Source organism: Momordica charantia (assembly GCF_013281855.1).
Source record: "Momordica charantia cultivar OHB3-1 chromosome 4 unlocalized genomic scaffold, Mcharantia_2.0 BLBB01000004.1, whole genome shotgun sequence".
Lineage (NCBI taxonomy): Eukaryota > Viridiplantae > Streptophyta > Magnoliopsida > Cucurbitales > Cucurbitaceae > Momordica > Momordica charantia.
The window spans coordinates 566,436-583,227 of NW_028275162.1; the positions used below are offsets into that span (position 1 = coordinate 566,436).

The 16,792-nt window shown below is 36.4% G+C and overlaps 3 protein-coding genes across 5 annotated transcripts; all 3 read left to right on the plus strand.

Moving 5' to 3' along the window:
- The first annotated feature begins 1,965 nt into the window (after nucleotides 1–1,965).
- Nucleotides 1,966–4,346, plus strand: LOC111016738 (Peroxisomal membrane 22 kDa (Mpv17/PMP22) family protein). Its single transcript, XM_022292233.2, has 6 exons — nucleotides 1,966–2,447; nucleotides 2,849–3,004; nucleotides 3,141–3,273; nucleotides 3,352–3,391; nucleotides 3,883–4,032; nucleotides 4,117–4,346. Exons 1-5 carry the CDS (start codon nucleotides 2,166–2,168, stop codon nucleotides 3,968–3,970), a joined length of 699 nt encoding a protein of 232 aa, XP_022147925.2. The 5' UTR covers nucleotides 1,966–2,165; the 3' UTR covers nucleotides 3,971–4,032; nucleotides 4,117–4,346.
- A 1,279-nt stretch (nucleotides 4,347–5,625) lies between these two features.
- On the plus strand, nucleotides 5,626–11,418 carry CPZ (Metallo-hydrolase/oxidoreductase superfamily protein). 3 transcript variants are annotated; one of them, XR_002602219.2, is made up of 9 exons: nucleotides 5,626–6,158; nucleotides 6,820–6,982; nucleotides 7,076–7,146; nucleotides 7,817–7,912; nucleotides 7,995–8,108; nucleotides 9,454–9,522; nucleotides 9,674–9,748; nucleotides 10,116–10,270; nucleotides 11,114–11,418. XR_002602219.2 is itself a non-coding variant. In XM_022292232.2 (8 exons), exons 1-8 carry the CDS (start codon nucleotides 5,790–5,792, stop codon nucleotides 10,200–10,202), a joined length of 1,044 nt encoding a protein of 347 aa, XP_022147924.1. In that variant the 5' UTR covers nucleotides 5,626–5,789; the 3' UTR covers nucleotides 10,203–10,514. The 3 variants fall into 3 exon arrangements, 1 of the variants encoding a protein (XP_022147924.1); XR_015790333.1 differs by having other exon boundaries at nucleotides 10,116–10,266; XM_022292232.2 differs by lacking the exon at nucleotides 11,114–11,418 and having other exon boundaries at nucleotides 10,116–10,514.
- A 1,183-nt stretch (nucleotides 11,419–12,601) lies between these two features.
- IBR5 (indole-3-butyric acid response 5) lies at nucleotides 12,602–15,959 on the plus strand. Its single transcript, XM_022292282.2, has 5 exons — nucleotides 12,602–13,471; nucleotides 14,208–14,307; nucleotides 14,590–14,647; nucleotides 14,828–14,934; nucleotides 15,388–15,959. Exons 1-5 carry the CDS (start codon nucleotides 13,235–13,237, stop codon nucleotides 15,702–15,704), a joined length of 819 nt encoding a protein of 272 aa, XP_022147974.1. The 5' UTR covers nucleotides 12,602–13,234; the 3' UTR covers nucleotides 15,705–15,959.
- The last annotated feature ends 833 nt before the right edge of the window (nucleotides 15,960–16,792 follow it).

Consider the following 16,792-nt stretch of genomic DNA (forward strand, 5'->3'; position numbering starts at 1 on the left):
AAACCTAACTAAATAATTTGAAAACAATTTGTCTTTTTTTCTAATTGTTTTATAAAAATGATATACTGCTTCGAAAAACTGATATATTAAAAAAACAATAAAGAAATTACCGATATAGTCTTTGTTGTCGGATCGTCACAAAAAACTTCTCGAATTACCATATTTCTTTATCTTTTCAACTTAAAATAATGTTCAACAAAATAAAGAACTCACCCTAGTCGTTCTTATCTTTGGCTTTACATTGTCTAGTGTCTCTGATGCGAAAATGCGGTCATGATATGGAGATCTCTTTCTTGATCAACTTCTTCTTTGGTGGTTTAGCGGTCAATCTTTCGCATAGAAGAAGACTTCTTAAATACGAAACATCTTTCTCAACACCCTTCATCTTCATCTTCATCTTTCTTCACACTTTAAACGATCTCAATTTCTCCCTACACTCTCTCTAATCTTCAGAAATTTTAGTATAATAAAGAGGAACACTGTCATTTTATAATATGTAGTACTTATTATTTCACTACAATTCTTGTCTATTTAAAATTTAAACTGTAAATTTGAAATTTGAAATTTGATTTGCTAAGATTAGATAAGATAAATAAGGTATAAGAAAGAATTATATAATATCTTTCTTTCTAATTTCCGGTGCTAGCTCTACTTTATACATATGAGATTAAATTGGAACGTTAAAAATATAAAATAGAAAGATTCTAATGGTTTAATTTATTTTAACAAATGATTAATTTTTGTATAAATTATGATATCTTAAAAAAAAAAAAAAAACAGTACGCACCATGGTGGGGAATTGTCTTCGATTTGTTTAATTTTGTTAAAATATCAATTAAATGTTAATTTACGAAAATCTCCAAATTTTAAATTACTACGGACAATTTTCATTTTAAAGGAAGAAGTATTAAATTTATTAAAAAATTCTTATAATTCATAAAAAACAAATTATAAAATTTAAATGGCACAATTCATATTATCAATACAAATAAATAAATGCTAAAACATAAACATCACAATAATATCTCTTGTAAATTTTACCTACAAGTATTTAGAGTTAGGATTTTAAAAAATCTATAATAATAATAATATGAATACTTAATTAAAAATAATGAGGACGGGTATGGAAACATATTCTCGGTCTCCATTAAGTCAAGTGAAACACTTTCTCTACCTCACTTCGTAGGATGCTTAAATGGAGATTCTATCTCATTAGAGATTATCCCCTGAAAAAAATAACACCCCTAATCCGTGCAACTCTCGCACTTGCAAGTTTTGTAGTTGATTTGAATCAAATAAAGCATAATATATGAAAGTAAATCACAATATGGTTATTAAGCCTCTGTTTTGTAACGTTTTCGTTGCTCCAAGTCAAACATGCTTAATGATAAAAAAGAATCAATATACAGAAGTATACGCTTTTGGTCAACATATATGTATGTCCGCTCACAAAGCACGAAGAGTAATTGATCAGATTCGGGGACGTTCCTACGAAGAAACAATGATGATACTCGAATTCATGCCTTATCACGCATGTTATCCAATTTTAAAATTGGTTTATTCGACAGCAGCAAATGCTAGTCACAATATGGGTTTCCACGAAAGAAATTTAGTCATTAGTAAAGCGGAAATCAACAAAAGTACTACTGTGAAAAAATTAAAACCTCAAGCTTGAGCCCAGCTTCACCACTGTTAACCCAATTACTCGGTTCAACTACTTTAGTAATCCAGGTGATGTGGAGGAGTGTGTGAATGGCACCGACATCGCAAGATCGGTGATGTACTGAAGAACCGTTCCATGGGGGATTTTCAATTCAGGAACTTTAAATTTATTCCCATTGAGTTATGGAAAGAAAGAAGGTGCATCTTGTCAGGGAGTGATTATCAATTATTTTAAGCATTTCTTGATCATTCTTTTATCATTTCATGATCTGCTCATTCGATATCAATTCATTCATGTGAAAGCCCGGGGAGAGACACGAGGGGTACAAAGGCTCAATGTCATGGTTTGCTTTTAGTACACAAAAAAGGTTTGGGTGGGAAGGGAAACCACATTATTGCAGTAGAAGAAGACAACTAGAAAACTGAAACTTCTACTTTCTCTTTGGCTCTGGACTCACAAATTTGCTCCATCACATTCCCAATCCCGCCATTGATTTTCGGGAATGGACTTATTGGGCGGCGGAAGCCATGGCGGCCTCTGGGGCTGGAACTTCCTGCTTCCCGATCCTAAAACTTCTCGAAACAAGAGGAGAAGATTTGAACCCAAATCATCTAATTCCTTGGAGGCAACTCCTGGATCTGGTTTCCGTTTCCCCCTTAAGCAGTCCTTGATTGCCGGCTGTCTCTCTCTCTCGGGCGACACTATTGCACAGTTTATAGGCCGGTGGCGTAAAGGAATCGCTCTCAATTCCACTTCTCTCTCTAATTCTGCCTCTCTCAGTAGGGTAATTTACTGTTTTCCAGTGATTTTGAAATTCGAATTGTACTAAAGTCGGTGGCTTAGGGTATGAACTTTCTTTATTCATGTTTCCTTTTGTGCATGTCTGAGTTTTCGGGCCCAGCACTATCGATGTTACCTGTTGTCTTTTCAATTCGGTGTTTGAACTTGAACCTGGCAATTCTTTTGGACGGAAATTATTGAATGGTTCATTCTGTCATAGCAAAACTGTGGCTTGGAAACAATTCTTATCTTTTACTCCGTGTACAGTAGTTCATTTTTCTAGGACAGTTGTTCTGTGCATGCCGGATCATCCGCTTCTAGTCTACTGTGCTTCTTTTTGGAACCTCATTGATGCGTTTTTATGGGTGTCTTTAACTAATTTCGTGACCAAAACTCTTCTTTCAGGATGGTTTTTCAAACATATTTTCGGAACATGATTGGATTCGCGCTTTGCGAATGCTTTCTTATGGGTTTCTGTTGTATGGTCCGGGATCCTTTGCATGGTACAACTATCTTGATCATGCTTTGCCCAAGAGATCGGTGGAGAATCTTATGCTGAAGGTACAGCTGATTGTGGCTTTTGTGTTAATTATTCTTTTAATATACACTTAAGCTCAGCTCATAGCGGCTCGAGATAAGCAGTAACCGTATACAAGCACAGTTCCATGTACATTATTCTTAATTGATTGTTCTTCAGGTTCTCCTAAATCAAGTTGTTCTTGGTCCATGCGTTATTGCTGTTGTATTTGCATGGAACAATATATGGCTTGGAAAAATCTCCCAGCTTCCTGACAAGTATCGGAAAGATGCTCTTCCTACACTATTATATGGTAAAAACGTCTCTGACTAGGGCATTTTGTTGCTCAAGGACACAAGTCTAATGAAATCACTTTTTGATCTCTTTGCAGGGTTTAGGTTCTGGATTCCTGTCGGCATATTGAACTTTTGGTAATTTTTCACATTTAGTTACCCCACGATCCCAGCAGGTTCCCTTTTCGTTACTCAAGCTACACTTGAAAGAGCAATTGAACAACATTTGAAACCACATAAGATGTATTTTGGAACAGGGCCTTTAGTAGTTAACCTGTAGTTGATGAGCTAAAACACAATATCAGCTTTTTAAGTTTTAGATAGATAAGATATTACAATTAACACATGCTTAACTTCTGATCTTTCTTTTTGTATTGCATTTTCCGACATGACGGTTAAGTAGGTTTCAGAAATCTTTGAACCACAATATTTTATCTGATCTCTTTTCTATGAGGCCAAATGAATTTTTGCTATATGTTCTATACGCACGAAGCCTTAAACTTAAGATTTTGGCAGTCAGCCTTCTCCTCTTTATATAACACTGGCAACCATATATTCATGCTCTAAATCTGTGATTGGTAACCAAGGACATTACGTTGAATTTGACTCAACCATGTGTGGCATAACAGGGCTGTGCCTCTCCAAGCTCGGGTGCCTTTTATGTCTGTGGCCTCTATATTTTGGAACTTCTATTTGTCTTCAACCATGAGTAAGTGATTCAATCTGGAATCATTCTTGAAATCCAGATGCGAGATCGCAGTTTGAGGTTTTATTATAAGGTAAGCCCTTTATGATTTTCTCTAGCTTTTATCGTTATCAATTGGTTCCACGATATATCTTACCTGTTGTACTTTTGTTTACAGACTCAATTCGTAGCTGGGTTGATGGTGCTTCGACTAAACATAATTTTGTTTTCTAAGTGAAAGTTTAGTTGCTTTAGCTGAAGAGCATTGCCACCCCCAACACACAAACACACACACATTGTAGCCATGTGGGGTGATAACAAAATTTTGCACCCAAAGTTGGGCAAATATTAATACCTTCGAACAGCTTGAAGAATTTAAATGATTGTTTTTGGTGTCTTTGATGTTCATTTTTAAGAATCTGATTTCATCTTTAGTATATTTTTCTTGCCATTATCCGATTTTTGTCATACCAGAAACTCAAAATAGTGAAGAAGGAAGGGACAAAAATAATTTACGGATTAATTCAAGGAGACTAATGATTTCTTTTTGAAAGACATCAAACAAATAACGAAGACCCAACATGAAAAGAACATCAAGATACGAGGCTCAAAGCCTCTTCACGAAGTTCTCGAATTTGCTGAGGAGCTTCTTCAATCAAAATCTTTTTTTAGTATAATATGTGAAAGTAGGAGATCGAACACACAATTTCTTAATTGGAGATATATGTCAATTACGTTGTTTACTTTGGCAATTGATTTGCAAGTTATTTACTATTTAAATGGTACGTTAAATATTTGTCATTTCATGTTTTGATGTAATATTACTATTGCCATGTAGTTTTCTATTTTTGAAATTTATGTTTTTCTTATTGAAATTTATGTTTTTCTTAGTACAACGACACGTGTAAGTGTGGTTCGAACATATGACCTTTTGGTTAAAGATACACGACCGTGTCAGAACTTCGAGTAGAGGATCTCAAACGAATGTTGAATGAGGGTGGAAGAATGATCTTGGCGATCTTTGAATACCCTCTAATAACACTTTGGTCAATGGTATGACTTAGATACGAGAAGATATGCTATCGGATATCTTCCACTCATAAAAGGAGATCAAAGACTCTTCTACAAAATATGCTAACGCATGGCACACGACTCTTTTACTCTCTTACCAACTTTACTCTATGAAAGTACTAACTTAAACATCTAAGGTGATAGGATTGGCATCATGTTGATGTTAAAGAATTCGTATACCCGAGATCTCACCTCAACTCGACCATATTCGAGTGTCCATCACACTTTAAAATATTCTTACACATTCCAATTTTTTTTCATTATACATTCCAACTAATCTTCACATGTTTTCTAACATGCATTGAGTTATTAACATAGTTCAAGAAAGAAAAAAAAAAAAGAAAAAACAACAACTAGATTTTTTTTTTTTTTAAGAAAGATCGACATTTAAAATCTAAAAAGGTTTTCTCAACCCAATTTAAATTGTTTGAAAAATAATTGTCTTATCAATTATCACTTTCAAACTAAGATAGATAAAAGTTAAAATACAGATAACAAAATTTATAAATTTTATTGTTCACCCCATTATTATAATGTAGTACTAAAAAAATAATAATAGTAATAACTGTCATGTAATTATGGATTTATATTTTTATGGTTGGTCATCTTGAAAATATTATTCGCGCTTTGACCCCAACCAACGGGAGCGGCAGTGGCAATGGCAGGTATCTATCTATCCACTATCTCTGTCCTCCGCTGGTTTCGTTTAAACCTCCCTTAAACCCTCTAAATCCCTTCTCTTCCACAATCTTATGTTATTGCCTTCAAACCCATTACAATATGCAAATTTCTATGGCCATTTCGCCACTCACACCTCCTCAATTGTTTCCATTTCATCAACCCATTTTCCACACACCCAAACCTCATGGATTTGCTTTCCAAACCCATGTCAATCCTCTAAACTCCTTCACAGATTCCGGTCTTTTATCCACAATCGGCGTCGAGGAAGAGTACCGGAGGGCGCGGTCACAGGTTAATCGGAAGGGGGTGGACTTGGAAGGCTACTCAATCGAGGGAATTTCAGTTGGTGGCCAAGAAACTTGTGTTATTGTTCCTGAATTCAAGTGTGCATTTGATATTGGGAGGTGCCCATCTCGAGCCATTCAGCAGAACTTTGTATTTATCACTCACGCCCACCTTGATCACATTGTAAGCTTCTTTACCTGAACCACTGAACCCTATCCGCTTCTATATCATTGACATAACTTCACTTTAGGTTTTTAAGTTACTCCTCATTTCGGTTAAGTATGTACTATTTGTGGGAACCGAGAACCAGATTTCTTCAAGAATGGTAAACTATTTCTTTATCCAATATCCAAAACTATTGTTGTAGATATTTTATGGGCTGGGGGTAGAGCCTAATCAGCTAATTAGTAACAATTAGGAGCCTAACATACCTACTAACTAGGACAATAACTGTAAATTGGATCCCTTTTAAAAAATGAGTAACAATTGCGATTTGAGCAATGGAGCTCTTTTTTGTAATTCTGTAATTTGTTTTTTTTTTGCTCCTTTTTATCCTGGGTTTTCCTTTTTTTTTTTTTTGTATTGCGGTTGCGTATTCTTACATATTATATCAATGAAAGTTGGTTTCTTCATTTAAAAAGAAAAATAAAATACTAGGAATAGTAACAAAGGGAACAGCCAAGCAGCCGATACGAATATGAAAAAATCAGTGTAACAGTTTCACAATTGACTTCTTAAACTCATTAGGCTACTGAAAAGAACTCTTGGTGGTTGTTTCTTAGTTATGCAATTAATCTTCCCCAATCTAAATTAGTGATGTTGGTTTCAACTTTTCCTGGTTCAGGGTGGGCTACCAATGTATGTAGCTAGTCGTGGTTTGTATAGTTTAAGTCCTCCTACAGTATTTGTTCCTCCTTGTGTTAGAGAAGATGTGGAGAAACTTCTTGATATTCACAGGACCATGGGCCAGGTGGACTTGGACGTGGATCTGGTTGCACTAGATGTAGGTATGTTGCTTATTTAGCTTCGTTCTTTCTTTCCACTCAAGTGTGCATCTTCATTTGTTGGAAGTGAGAGTAATGTCACTTATTTGAATCCAGGAGAAACATATGAAATGCGAAATAATCTCGTCTGCAGAGCATTTAAAACTCACCATGTGATACCGAGCCAGGTATGTGATCTCTCTGTTTCTCTCTTTCTTACTGGAGGGGAAAATGTTTGTTTGGAGTAAACATTTTAGGATAGCTCTCCTTTTTAACCTATTAGGACACCTTATCCATTTTATAAGTACAGATGGAAACCTTAAAGATTTTGGAGTACTCGAGATTTACTTATCTTTTTATTTACAGGAAAGGAAAAATGTTCATGGGTTCTGTCTTCAGATAGATGCTGTTATGCTGACAATCTAGTTTGAAAATTCTTGTAGTTAAACCAGAAGTTGTTTTCAGGAGACAGGTTTCTCATGTATGAAAATTAATAATTATATGGTGGTTTAATCTGAGGAAGGTTATTTCTTATAGCTGATTGTCATCTCTAGATAAAATAGTCCTGTAGCAAATCCCGTTGCATGCATATTTTGGCTTTAGCGAGGGAGCCTGTTTGCATTACCATTACCACGTTCTTGAAGTAACTGTCCTTTTGTTGAGGCCAGTATATGACTAGTGACTGATGACCAACTTTTAGGATAGAACGTTTCATCTCGTTCAAAAAATTTAGTACTATGAGCTGGGTTCAGGTTTGATATTGTTGGCCTTTTTTTTTAATACTTATAATATATCTATTTGGAGGGTTATCTCAACTAATTACATAAGTATAACGTGTGGTTAATTAATTGTATGCAGGGTTATGTCATTTATTCAGTTAGAAAAAAATTGAAGAAGCAATACATACATCTTAAGGGGAAACAGATTGAGAAGCTAAAGAAATCTGGTGTCGAGGCATGTCTTGCACAAATATTTGGTTTCATTATTTAGTCTTTATATATTTGGCACTAGTTTGATTTTGAAATTTTTGCTTTAGATTACAGACACTATATTGTCCCCGGAGGTGGCCTTCACAGGAGATACAACGACAGATTTTATGCTTGATCCACGTAATGCTGATGCTTTGCGGGCAAAAGTTCTTATAACTGAGGTATAGACTGAAACTTTGGTTCAACTTGTTCGCTATTCTTGGAGTAGAGCTTCTTATCAAATTGTCATCAATATTCTTTAATAATTTCCTTTGAGAAAATGCCTTGTTCCAGCAACTACCATGTGTCCAAAGTGTCCAAAGTGTTCGTTCTGTTTTTATCAGCTTTTCTCATTGACTATTTGTTGCAACAACACGATACAAACCCAATAGTAACGAGATTGCAAATTGTACTAAAAACTTAAAAGGACAAGAAAAATGTAATAAGATGATTTCAAGGAATTCAATGAACCTAGACGCATCCATCTTGAGCAAGCCTAAGCCCGAATAAGCACAAAATCACCTAACTTCCCTTGCCACCTTCCTCTATATACAGCCAATGGTCCCTATTCCCTAATGAACTCCTGGCAAACCCACACTTCACAGGCCATCCCTCAATGATGAATATACCCATTACTGCAAGTCCTACGGCTACTGTTACTTCCCCCAAAACTTACTTTGTTCTCAAGGCATGTTTTAAGCAACGGGCTAAATGTTTCTCCCTTTTCCTTTTTACACAAAGGAAGATCCCAACAACCTACTTTTGCCGATTCCCACATTCTCAGGGAAGCCCTGCTCTTTGCTGTGTTGCTAGACACTTAGACGTGGGGCCCTTTTTTGTAATGTATTAAATATAGAAATGGGAGGGAAAATTAGCTAGTTGCTCAGTGTGGTATGGAGAGTCACAGGCCTTTCAAAAGTCTATGAGCTACTCTTTCCTTAATCAATACAATTGGCATATTACAATGGTCTATATCATTATTCTACCTTTTTGAGTACCATCTGAATTTTCTAGTCCTAGACCATAGTTGTAAGGACTTCGATCTTTTGATTTCTTCTCTCCAAGTATTTTGAATAGCTTCAATTTTGGCCTCCACCCTGTTGTTCACTTCATGCTTCAAGGTACATCTCCTCCATGGCCAGAATTGTTTTTAGTTATCAATTTGATTGAAAAGAAGTTGCATATTGTATTTGGAACTTGAAGAACAAGAAAATGCAGCAAGTGAGATCCCTCCCTCTTGGGGAAACTCAGGCCGAAAACAGCCACAAAATTGCCATCCTTCCCTACCACCCTCTTCCTCTGTATATTGTCAATGATCCCCAGCAAATTCCTAACTACCCACTCTTCACTAACTCCCCCCGACCCCCAATGACTATAGTAGCCCTAACTACAAGTCCTCTCACAATATGATTATGTTTTTCTTTCACAATGGTCTTCAAATGCTGGCATAGACGTTGTTTCCTTGCTTTACACTTATTAAAATTCAATTAAATTTACATCTTACTGGGAAATCCTCTTTAAAAATAGGCAACTTTTCTGGATGAAGGGGCCAGCATAGAACATGCACGGCAACATGGTCATACTCACTTATTTGAGGTATTGAAACATTGGTTGTCATGTTGTCTCTTACGTGATGAATTGTCCATTTTGTCATCCTGCTCAGCTTTTGTTCTTGGATCGTCTTCTTATGATTGAATCATCAATATGGACCAATTATTTTCTTCTATATGACTTCGTAAAATTGCAGATTATTGAAAATGCTCAGTGGATTCGAAATAAGGCGATTCTGTTGACTCATTTTTCATCCCGATACCATTTAGAGGTAAAAATTATTTGAATGAAATTCATTTTGGCTTGCGTTCATGATTATGAGTCTCTAATTATGAGTTCACAACCTTGGCTTCGTGCTGGATTTCTTGTATGCAACTTCTGTTAGGCATTCTGGCAGCTCGCCATGCTAGACGTTATATACTTAAGTGATTTGCTGGATAATCAGTTTTCTCTCTATCAAAACAAAACCACTTAAGCTTTGGTGAAGTCATAAGTTGGAACCTGCTCATCTACCTTTAAAGATCAATGGATCGTTGAAAGATAATCCATAATTGCTTTCAATATTTTTGCTGCGTCCTGATAGTAATATCTCACATGTCAGCAAATGACAGAGGAGTAAATGCCCTTTTGAATTGCAGGACATCCGTAAAGCAGTATCAAAGTTGCAGTCGAAGGTGACAGCAAAAGTGGTTCCTCTCACTGAAGGTTTCAAGTCAGTGTATTAATGTAGGCTATGGATCCAAGGTTACAAAGTGTAATTATTTATCATCAAAGCAGAGAAACTGGAGTGTAGGTAATTATGTCTCTGTTAATTGATTCTTGGTTTCTTTGGTGTTAGGCCCTTAATAGGCACAGTGACTCACGCTTGAATACAAGCCGAAGCCAAAACCAAAAAGGTCCATGATTCGGTTCAGTCAGCTTAAGCTATACATGTTGGTTAGTTTGTTTCACATAGTACAAAGTCCAAACTTTTATTTGACCGATTGAACTTGAATAGACCGTGTTCTGATATAGTCGGTTTTGTTGGTTGTGATCAATTCTTGTCATGCAGCAGTGGTTTTGGTGTCAGTCTTTTTAGTTTTTCTTGAACAATAAGTCGGTCTTAGCCAGAAACTGAGCCGAAATTACTGACTTACACTCTTGATAGTTCATAATATAATAACCTACCAGTGTCTTCCCTTCTGTCTCTAGAATAAACTACCCCAGTTACCAGGTGAAAACCAGAGATTGGATCAAGTAGAAGGAACAGACAATTTAAGGTGGAATTCTCATAGTTAGAAATGATAGAGTATGAATAATGTATACCCAGACAAGGCACTTGGAGGTTCTGCTTTAGAATTGATGTTATTAGCCTGGACCTCTCTTCCTTTATTTCCCCCATTAGCTTAAAGCACCTCAGAACCGTAGCACATGCTTATTACTGCACCTGCAAGACAACCAAGTACACACAGTCCCACTCTCTATCCCCATCTAAATTAAGATATCTTCATTCTCTGTCGGGTCCTTCAATTCCAGAGGTCCTGCCACCTTCTTTAGGTGGAATAAATTGATCGGGGGGACGATAATTCACGAACCTTCCAGCGACAATTTCGCTGTGTTCATTCTCAACTTGGTTTGTGATCTGCTCATCTTACAGGAGACACAGGGAAATTCCCGGTTTCGGCCTCGGTAGTCTGAAGGTTTGGCTAGTTGAGTACAGTACCAATACACTGCATATCATGAAAGTGATGGGAGACCCAAAATGCAGTTCAACCACAGAATAGAACCAAAGAGAGTGAGTAATGTACTTTCCTGTTTTTATGAGGTCGCGTCATTTCTATCAAATTTTCGACTTGGAATATTACAGGTTTTGAGACTCATTTAGGATTGGAAATCAAATTTATAATGTTGTTGAACTTGAATGAAGGCACATGAATAATGAATCTGGATATTTTGGTTTCATTTGCAGTTTGATTGACGTAAAAGCTTCCATAACCCCAACCACTCCTTTTCATGATGTGGATCACTTTTCCTTTAGTTAGCTTTTATGTTGTAAAGAATATACTATTCGAGGAGTGCTTCTTAAGAAGTAAAAAGAAAGGGAAATGGTCAAAAATAATTTAAAAAGTTTTTGGTATTGGAAATTGATAGTTTTTTTATTTAAGTTCAAAACTCTTTTTGAAGGTGTGAATATGAAAATACCCTGACATTTTGCAGAATTAAATCCGATTGTTTTTTAAATCACAATGGTTCTACTCGAAAATTTTTAACAAATTAAAAAAAAAATCGATTTCCAATCATTTCCGACCCCTATTTAATTCTCCATTCTTGTGAAATTGATCAGGGAAGAGATTCCTCACAGGGGATTCGCAGGATCGGGTTTCATGGATAATTTTTTCTCATTTATTTTTTTAATTTTTAAAACTATTTCTCAATTAAATAATTTTTTAAAAATAATTTTCTTATTGATTGCTTAATTTTTCAGGATAAAACTTCATTTACCTGGTTTAATCATTTCTCACACACATCCAGATTACCATTTAGGTAATGGAAAAAATTTGTATTTTTCTACTTAGTATATATATAAATATATATTTAAAAAAAATTGTGATGGAGTGAGGAATGGTGAACGGGAAATAGGAAATGCATTTTCCATCCCCGTTCCTGTTAAGGCCACCTCATGGGGATTCTTCATCCTATTTAGGACGGTCCTAGCGGGACCGTTGCGACGGGAAAATGAAATGAGAATGACAGACGGGAAAATGAAATGAGAATGACATAAATCTCGAACTTGGATAAGTAACTTTTTTCTATCTAATTCTCTTGGCCGGAAGTTCATCCAACAGTTGCTCTTCAGATTCCCCAACTTTTAGATGAATCTCAGACGTCTTTTTTTTTTTCCTTTTGGGTTCAAATAAATGGAATATTTATTTAAACTATGAAGCTTCCAAAATTGACACAAATGAACAGCCTAGAAAGAACAATCACCACAGGCGTATAAATGACGTTTCAAAAAAATAATAATAATAATCATCACTACAGCGGGGCCCATCGACGTGGAACAACATGATTGGTAACTCATCACACGTAAAAGTTGGATAAACCTCACCGCTATTGCAAGGAAAAGATTAGCCAAAAAGACGATTTTTTTCCTTCCAATTACGCAAATCCAAGCTTCGGTTAATCCGTATTATTATCTATCAGATCAACATGAAAGAATAATGTTTTTATTAAGATTATGAGCAGTGAAGAAAAAAAGGGTTTGTTTTTAATTTTATGGAGTTATCAGTTATCACATGTCCAACCCATCTGGGGGAATCTTTGAAGAAACCCTGCGTTTTGTGATGTCATAAGTGTTCTGCATCTGGCGATTTATATATACTAGCTGTAGCTGTTAATCCCCCCTTCGGACTATGGCTTTTGGTTGCAAGAACCGCGGTGTCAGAGCCAGAAAAACACAGGCATCCACCAGAGCCAGATACCCAATTTCTCTCACGCAAGAAGCTTCCCGGTAACGCCCTTCTGCAATCGGCGCCTCTCTCTGCTCTGCCTGCGCAACCGCTTTCTCTTTTTCCCTTTTCTTTTTTTACCCACATAACCCATCACTGAGCCGCTTTATTTTGTCTCTATTTCGCTGGGAATTGGTTTGGGATTTTTGTCCGATTGTGATTGTGTTCTGGGTTGGGGGCTTTCTGTTTCATCGCCCGTGTGTGTCTCTTTTTTGGTGATTTGGAAGGTTTTTCTCATCTGGGTCAGAGCTCAATCGCGGCCCTAGGCTATGAGGAAGAGGGAAAGAGAGAACCCTTGTGGGGTTTGTGGACACTATCACAAATACGAAGAAGGGGAAGTCTGTGGGATTTGTGGTCATCGGGTTCCCGCTACATCCGAGAAAACGTCGTTGCAAGTCAGCGCGTTTCCTTCTGAGATCCTGCCAGAATTTCTTTATTTGGGAAGCTATGATAACGCTTCACGCTCTGAACTTTTGAAGACTCAGGGAATCTCCCGCGTTCTTAACGTATGCTTATTTCTTCCTTCTCTGTCTCTTCAGATTTTTGCCCCCCTTTTTGAATCATGAAACTATAATTGATCCAGACTTAGTAGTTCGCTACTACTTTAACTCCCTTTCCAGTTGAAAGATTTAAGCGTTTTGGATTGTTCTGTAATCTGGATGTTTAATATCTATTCAACTAAAACTGCGGACATATATTTATCAAGTAAACTCTGCCGAGTTTGGGGGTTTGGGAGCGACAATCGGCCTTCGGATTGCTTGTTCTTGTTCTTTTCTAACTGAATTTCTCATTTGGATCTTATGGGGCAGTTGACCATTGAAGTAAAACATTTTTGCAGGACTGTTGTCTGCTTCATTTTTTTCTAATTGTTTTAGCTTCATTGTGTAGTTTATTTTTGTTTATGGTGGTACAGTTCCTGTTGAAAATTCTTTGATGGGCATAGGTTTTTTTCGATTGATGTAGCAATCTTTTGCGTTGAATAAATCTCAACTCCATGATGAAGAAGCTTTTCTATACATGTCAATTTGTTGAAATAGGATTGCTTTTCTTTACTAGACCTCAAATGGAGAATATATATCAAGTGCCACTCCCACGGTTATTGCTTTCTTATTTCGTGGAAGTCTGGCTCATTACTTATACGAACTATTAAGTATTATACATCGATATCACTTGCATTGAAATGTATTAGGTGCTGTGGAAGTATATGTCTGACATTCGGTTTTCCCCTCTCTATGTTTGCAGACTGTGCCTGCTTGTCAAAATCTCTACAAGAACTCCTTCACTTATCACTGCCTCCAATATGATAAGACCTTACCTTTTGATGACGCAGTCGAATTTCTAGGTGCCTTTTCTATATCTTCTCTAAAATGAAAATTTGCTAATTCATTTTTTAGGTTAGTCCATGTCTTGCAATGGTTTTGTCCAGTTGTGGTTTTTTGTATGGAAAGGTGGATGCTGAAAATAGTCTTCTAATAGCTGGATTATAGGTTATTACTTTAATGTAATGTGATATTGCTCATCCAATGAACAAATTTGCTTTTAGTTAAGAACTTGATATTAGAAGATTTCTGTCATTCACTGAGTGCAGAAGTGTAACCTGCTCGATGTTGCTTATGATTTGCAGAGCAATGCGAAAGGGACAAGGCTCGTGTTCTGGTGCATTGCATGTCAGGAAAGAACAGGTTTGAGTTATTCACATTTGTTATCCTCTCCCCCTGTCATAGATAAAGCTGGGTCTCTGCAATTGTCTACGTAAGCAATGGACATGGGATCAAAGAACAAAAAATGGTCATATGAGAGAAGTGTACCGTTCAGGAACTGTTTAACTATCCTCTCTGATAGATTAAACTTATTTCTCATAGGTCTCCAGCTATTGTAATAGCATTCTTGATGAAATGCAAGGGTTGGAGACTTGCTCAGAGTTACCAGTGGGTGAAAGAGCGGAGGCCACCCGTTGACTTAACTGAGGGTATGTATATCATGCATTATCCAGAAGTTCCTTTGTCTGCTTTTCAAATAAGATAACATCGCTTTGTCATCAATTCTTAAGGCATGCGTTTACACTTTCTACTTAAGGCTGAAAGTGCTCATTTGCTATACATTTTTACCAAATGGGTTGGAAGAAAATGAACCACATAGCCATTTCTTCAGGTCTGTTCATCTCATAATATGATTTGTTCATGAAATAATGAATACGCACATCATTTGGGGTTTTCTTGGAAGCCATATCCATCTTTTGGCCAAATAACTTGTTTGAACTGATTAATTCTCCTCTCCGTTTCATTCAAATTTGTTCGATTGGTTGGTATAATCTCCTCGATGATACATTCTTTTTGTATTTTAATATGTTGTGGTTTGTTTGGGAATGTTTTCATCCGCAAATAATGTATTCTGACTTGACATTTCTTGCCGGTAAAAATAGCCGTGTATCAGCAGTTGCAAGAGTATGAACAGAAGGTCTTTGGATCAACAGAAAATTGCATCCCAAACTTGCCAATTTTCCCTCCTGTTGGTCTGCCTTCTTTTAGCTTCGGCTTCCCAAAGAGCAGCGACCCAGTTCCCATAACTCCATTCAACAGCATCGGTGCCACATCGATCTTTTCCCGCCCTACCGTAGACGTACCTTCCCACGAGTTCACGTTCGGAGCTGGCCAGACTCAAAACAGTTTCTCTGGAAGCCCTTTCAGCGCCAATCCAAGGAACTCGACAAGCAGCAACATCCAAATGGACAGTGCTTAACGTAAAAACTCCCAAGCGGTCACCATCTCAATAGTTTTGCAAGATCCATCCATAGTTTTTTTTTCCCTAAAAAATTGCCAACAAGTTTGTGAGTTGTGATGAGTCTTACTGAATTTGAGGGGTGAAAGTGTGAAACTGTAGGTCTGTATGATTAATGGGTGTGGGTTTACATTACTCTTTGGGTTTGTACCTCAAGTGCAGTGAGATATTGCTGGACTCATCACTGATCTTATACAATGTCACAAAATATCAGCAGCTCTCTCTCTCTCTCTCTTACCATTTTTAGATGATTGTTTTGTGGTTGTCTTTTTGCCATGATGGGTATTTGTTTGATTTAGAGAAGAGAGAGAAGAGAGAGACAGGTGATGCAGTTGTTAGAATTGCTTTATACAGAATGTGGAAACAGAACACAGAACAGGGCCTTCTTTTGCAACTGCAACTTCAAGTTGTGTTCTATTCTGTTATCACTTTTTATTTATGGGAATGTTCAGAACTCTTCCTCTCTGCTTACATTCTTGCAGCCTTTTCTACACTGCAACTTCAAGTTCTGGTCTATTCTGAAAGCTTTTGCACGCCCAAGGCTGTGGCTCTGGCCCTGGCTGTGGAGCCAATAAATCTCTTTAAACTTCCTAGTTTTTGGTAGGTTAGAGTTACAATTTTTATCTCTGGATTTTTAGAGTGTCACTAAATTTTTAAACGTGTGTCTTTAAATTTTAAATTTTGGAGTGTCTAATAGGTCATTTATTTATATTTTTTTAAATAAAATGTCTAACTTATTAGACATAGAATTGAAAGTTGAAAGATCTACTCAACAACTTTCATAGGATTCTATTAGCACATAATTGAATACTAAGTTTAGAAATTGTTAAAATGTTATTTTGATCCATGTATTTTCAACTGTGATTTATTTTAGTTGTACTTTTAAAATATTTGTTTTGGTCTATGTGATTATTTTGGTCGTTATTTTCGAAATTTTAACACGAATTTTACATAAAACAAAAATATTTTAATATAAAATTATGTGTACATTTCAAGAAATATATTAGGAGTAGTGTTGTATTGAAATTGTGATAGAGAAAAATGAGATT

Bases quoted from the DNA above. Each gene is read 5' to 3' on its own strand.
- LOC111016738 (XM_022292233.2), top strand. From the start codon at position 2,166: ATGGACTTATTGGGCGGCGGAAGCCATGGCGGCCTCTGGGGCTGGAAC. The intron at 3,005-3,140 runs GTACAGCTGATT...ATTGTTCTTCAG, and splicing joins TGGAGAATCTTATGCTGAAG to GTTCTCCTAAATCAAGTTGT. The intron at 3,392-3,882 runs GTAATTTTTCAC...GTGGCATAACAG, and splicing joins GTCGGCATATTGAACTTTTG to GGCTGTGCCTCTCCAAGCTC.
- CPZ (XM_022292232.2), top strand. From the start codon at position 5,790: ATGCAAATTTCTATGGCCATTTCGCCACTCACACCTCCTCAATTGTTT. The intron at 6,159-6,819 runs GTAAGCTTCTTT...TTCCTGGTTCAG, and splicing joins ACGCCCACCTTGATCACATT to GGTGGGCTACCAATGTATGT. The intron at 7,913-7,994 runs GCATGTCTTGCA...TTTTTGCTTTAG, and splicing joins TAAAGAAATCTGGTGTCGAG to ATTACAGACACTATATTGTC.
- IBR5 (XM_022292282.2), top strand. From the start codon at position 13,235: ATGAGGAAGAGGGAAAGAGAGAACCCTTGTGGGGTTTGTGGACACTAT. The intron at 13,472-14,207 runs GTATGCTTATTT...CTATGTTTGCAG, and splicing joins GAATCTCCCGCGTTCTTAAC to ACTGTGCCTGCTTGTCAAAA. The intron at 14,308-14,589 runs GTGCCTTTTCTA...TATGATTTGCAG, and splicing joins TGACGCAGTCGAATTTCTAG to AGCAATGCGAAAGGGACAAG.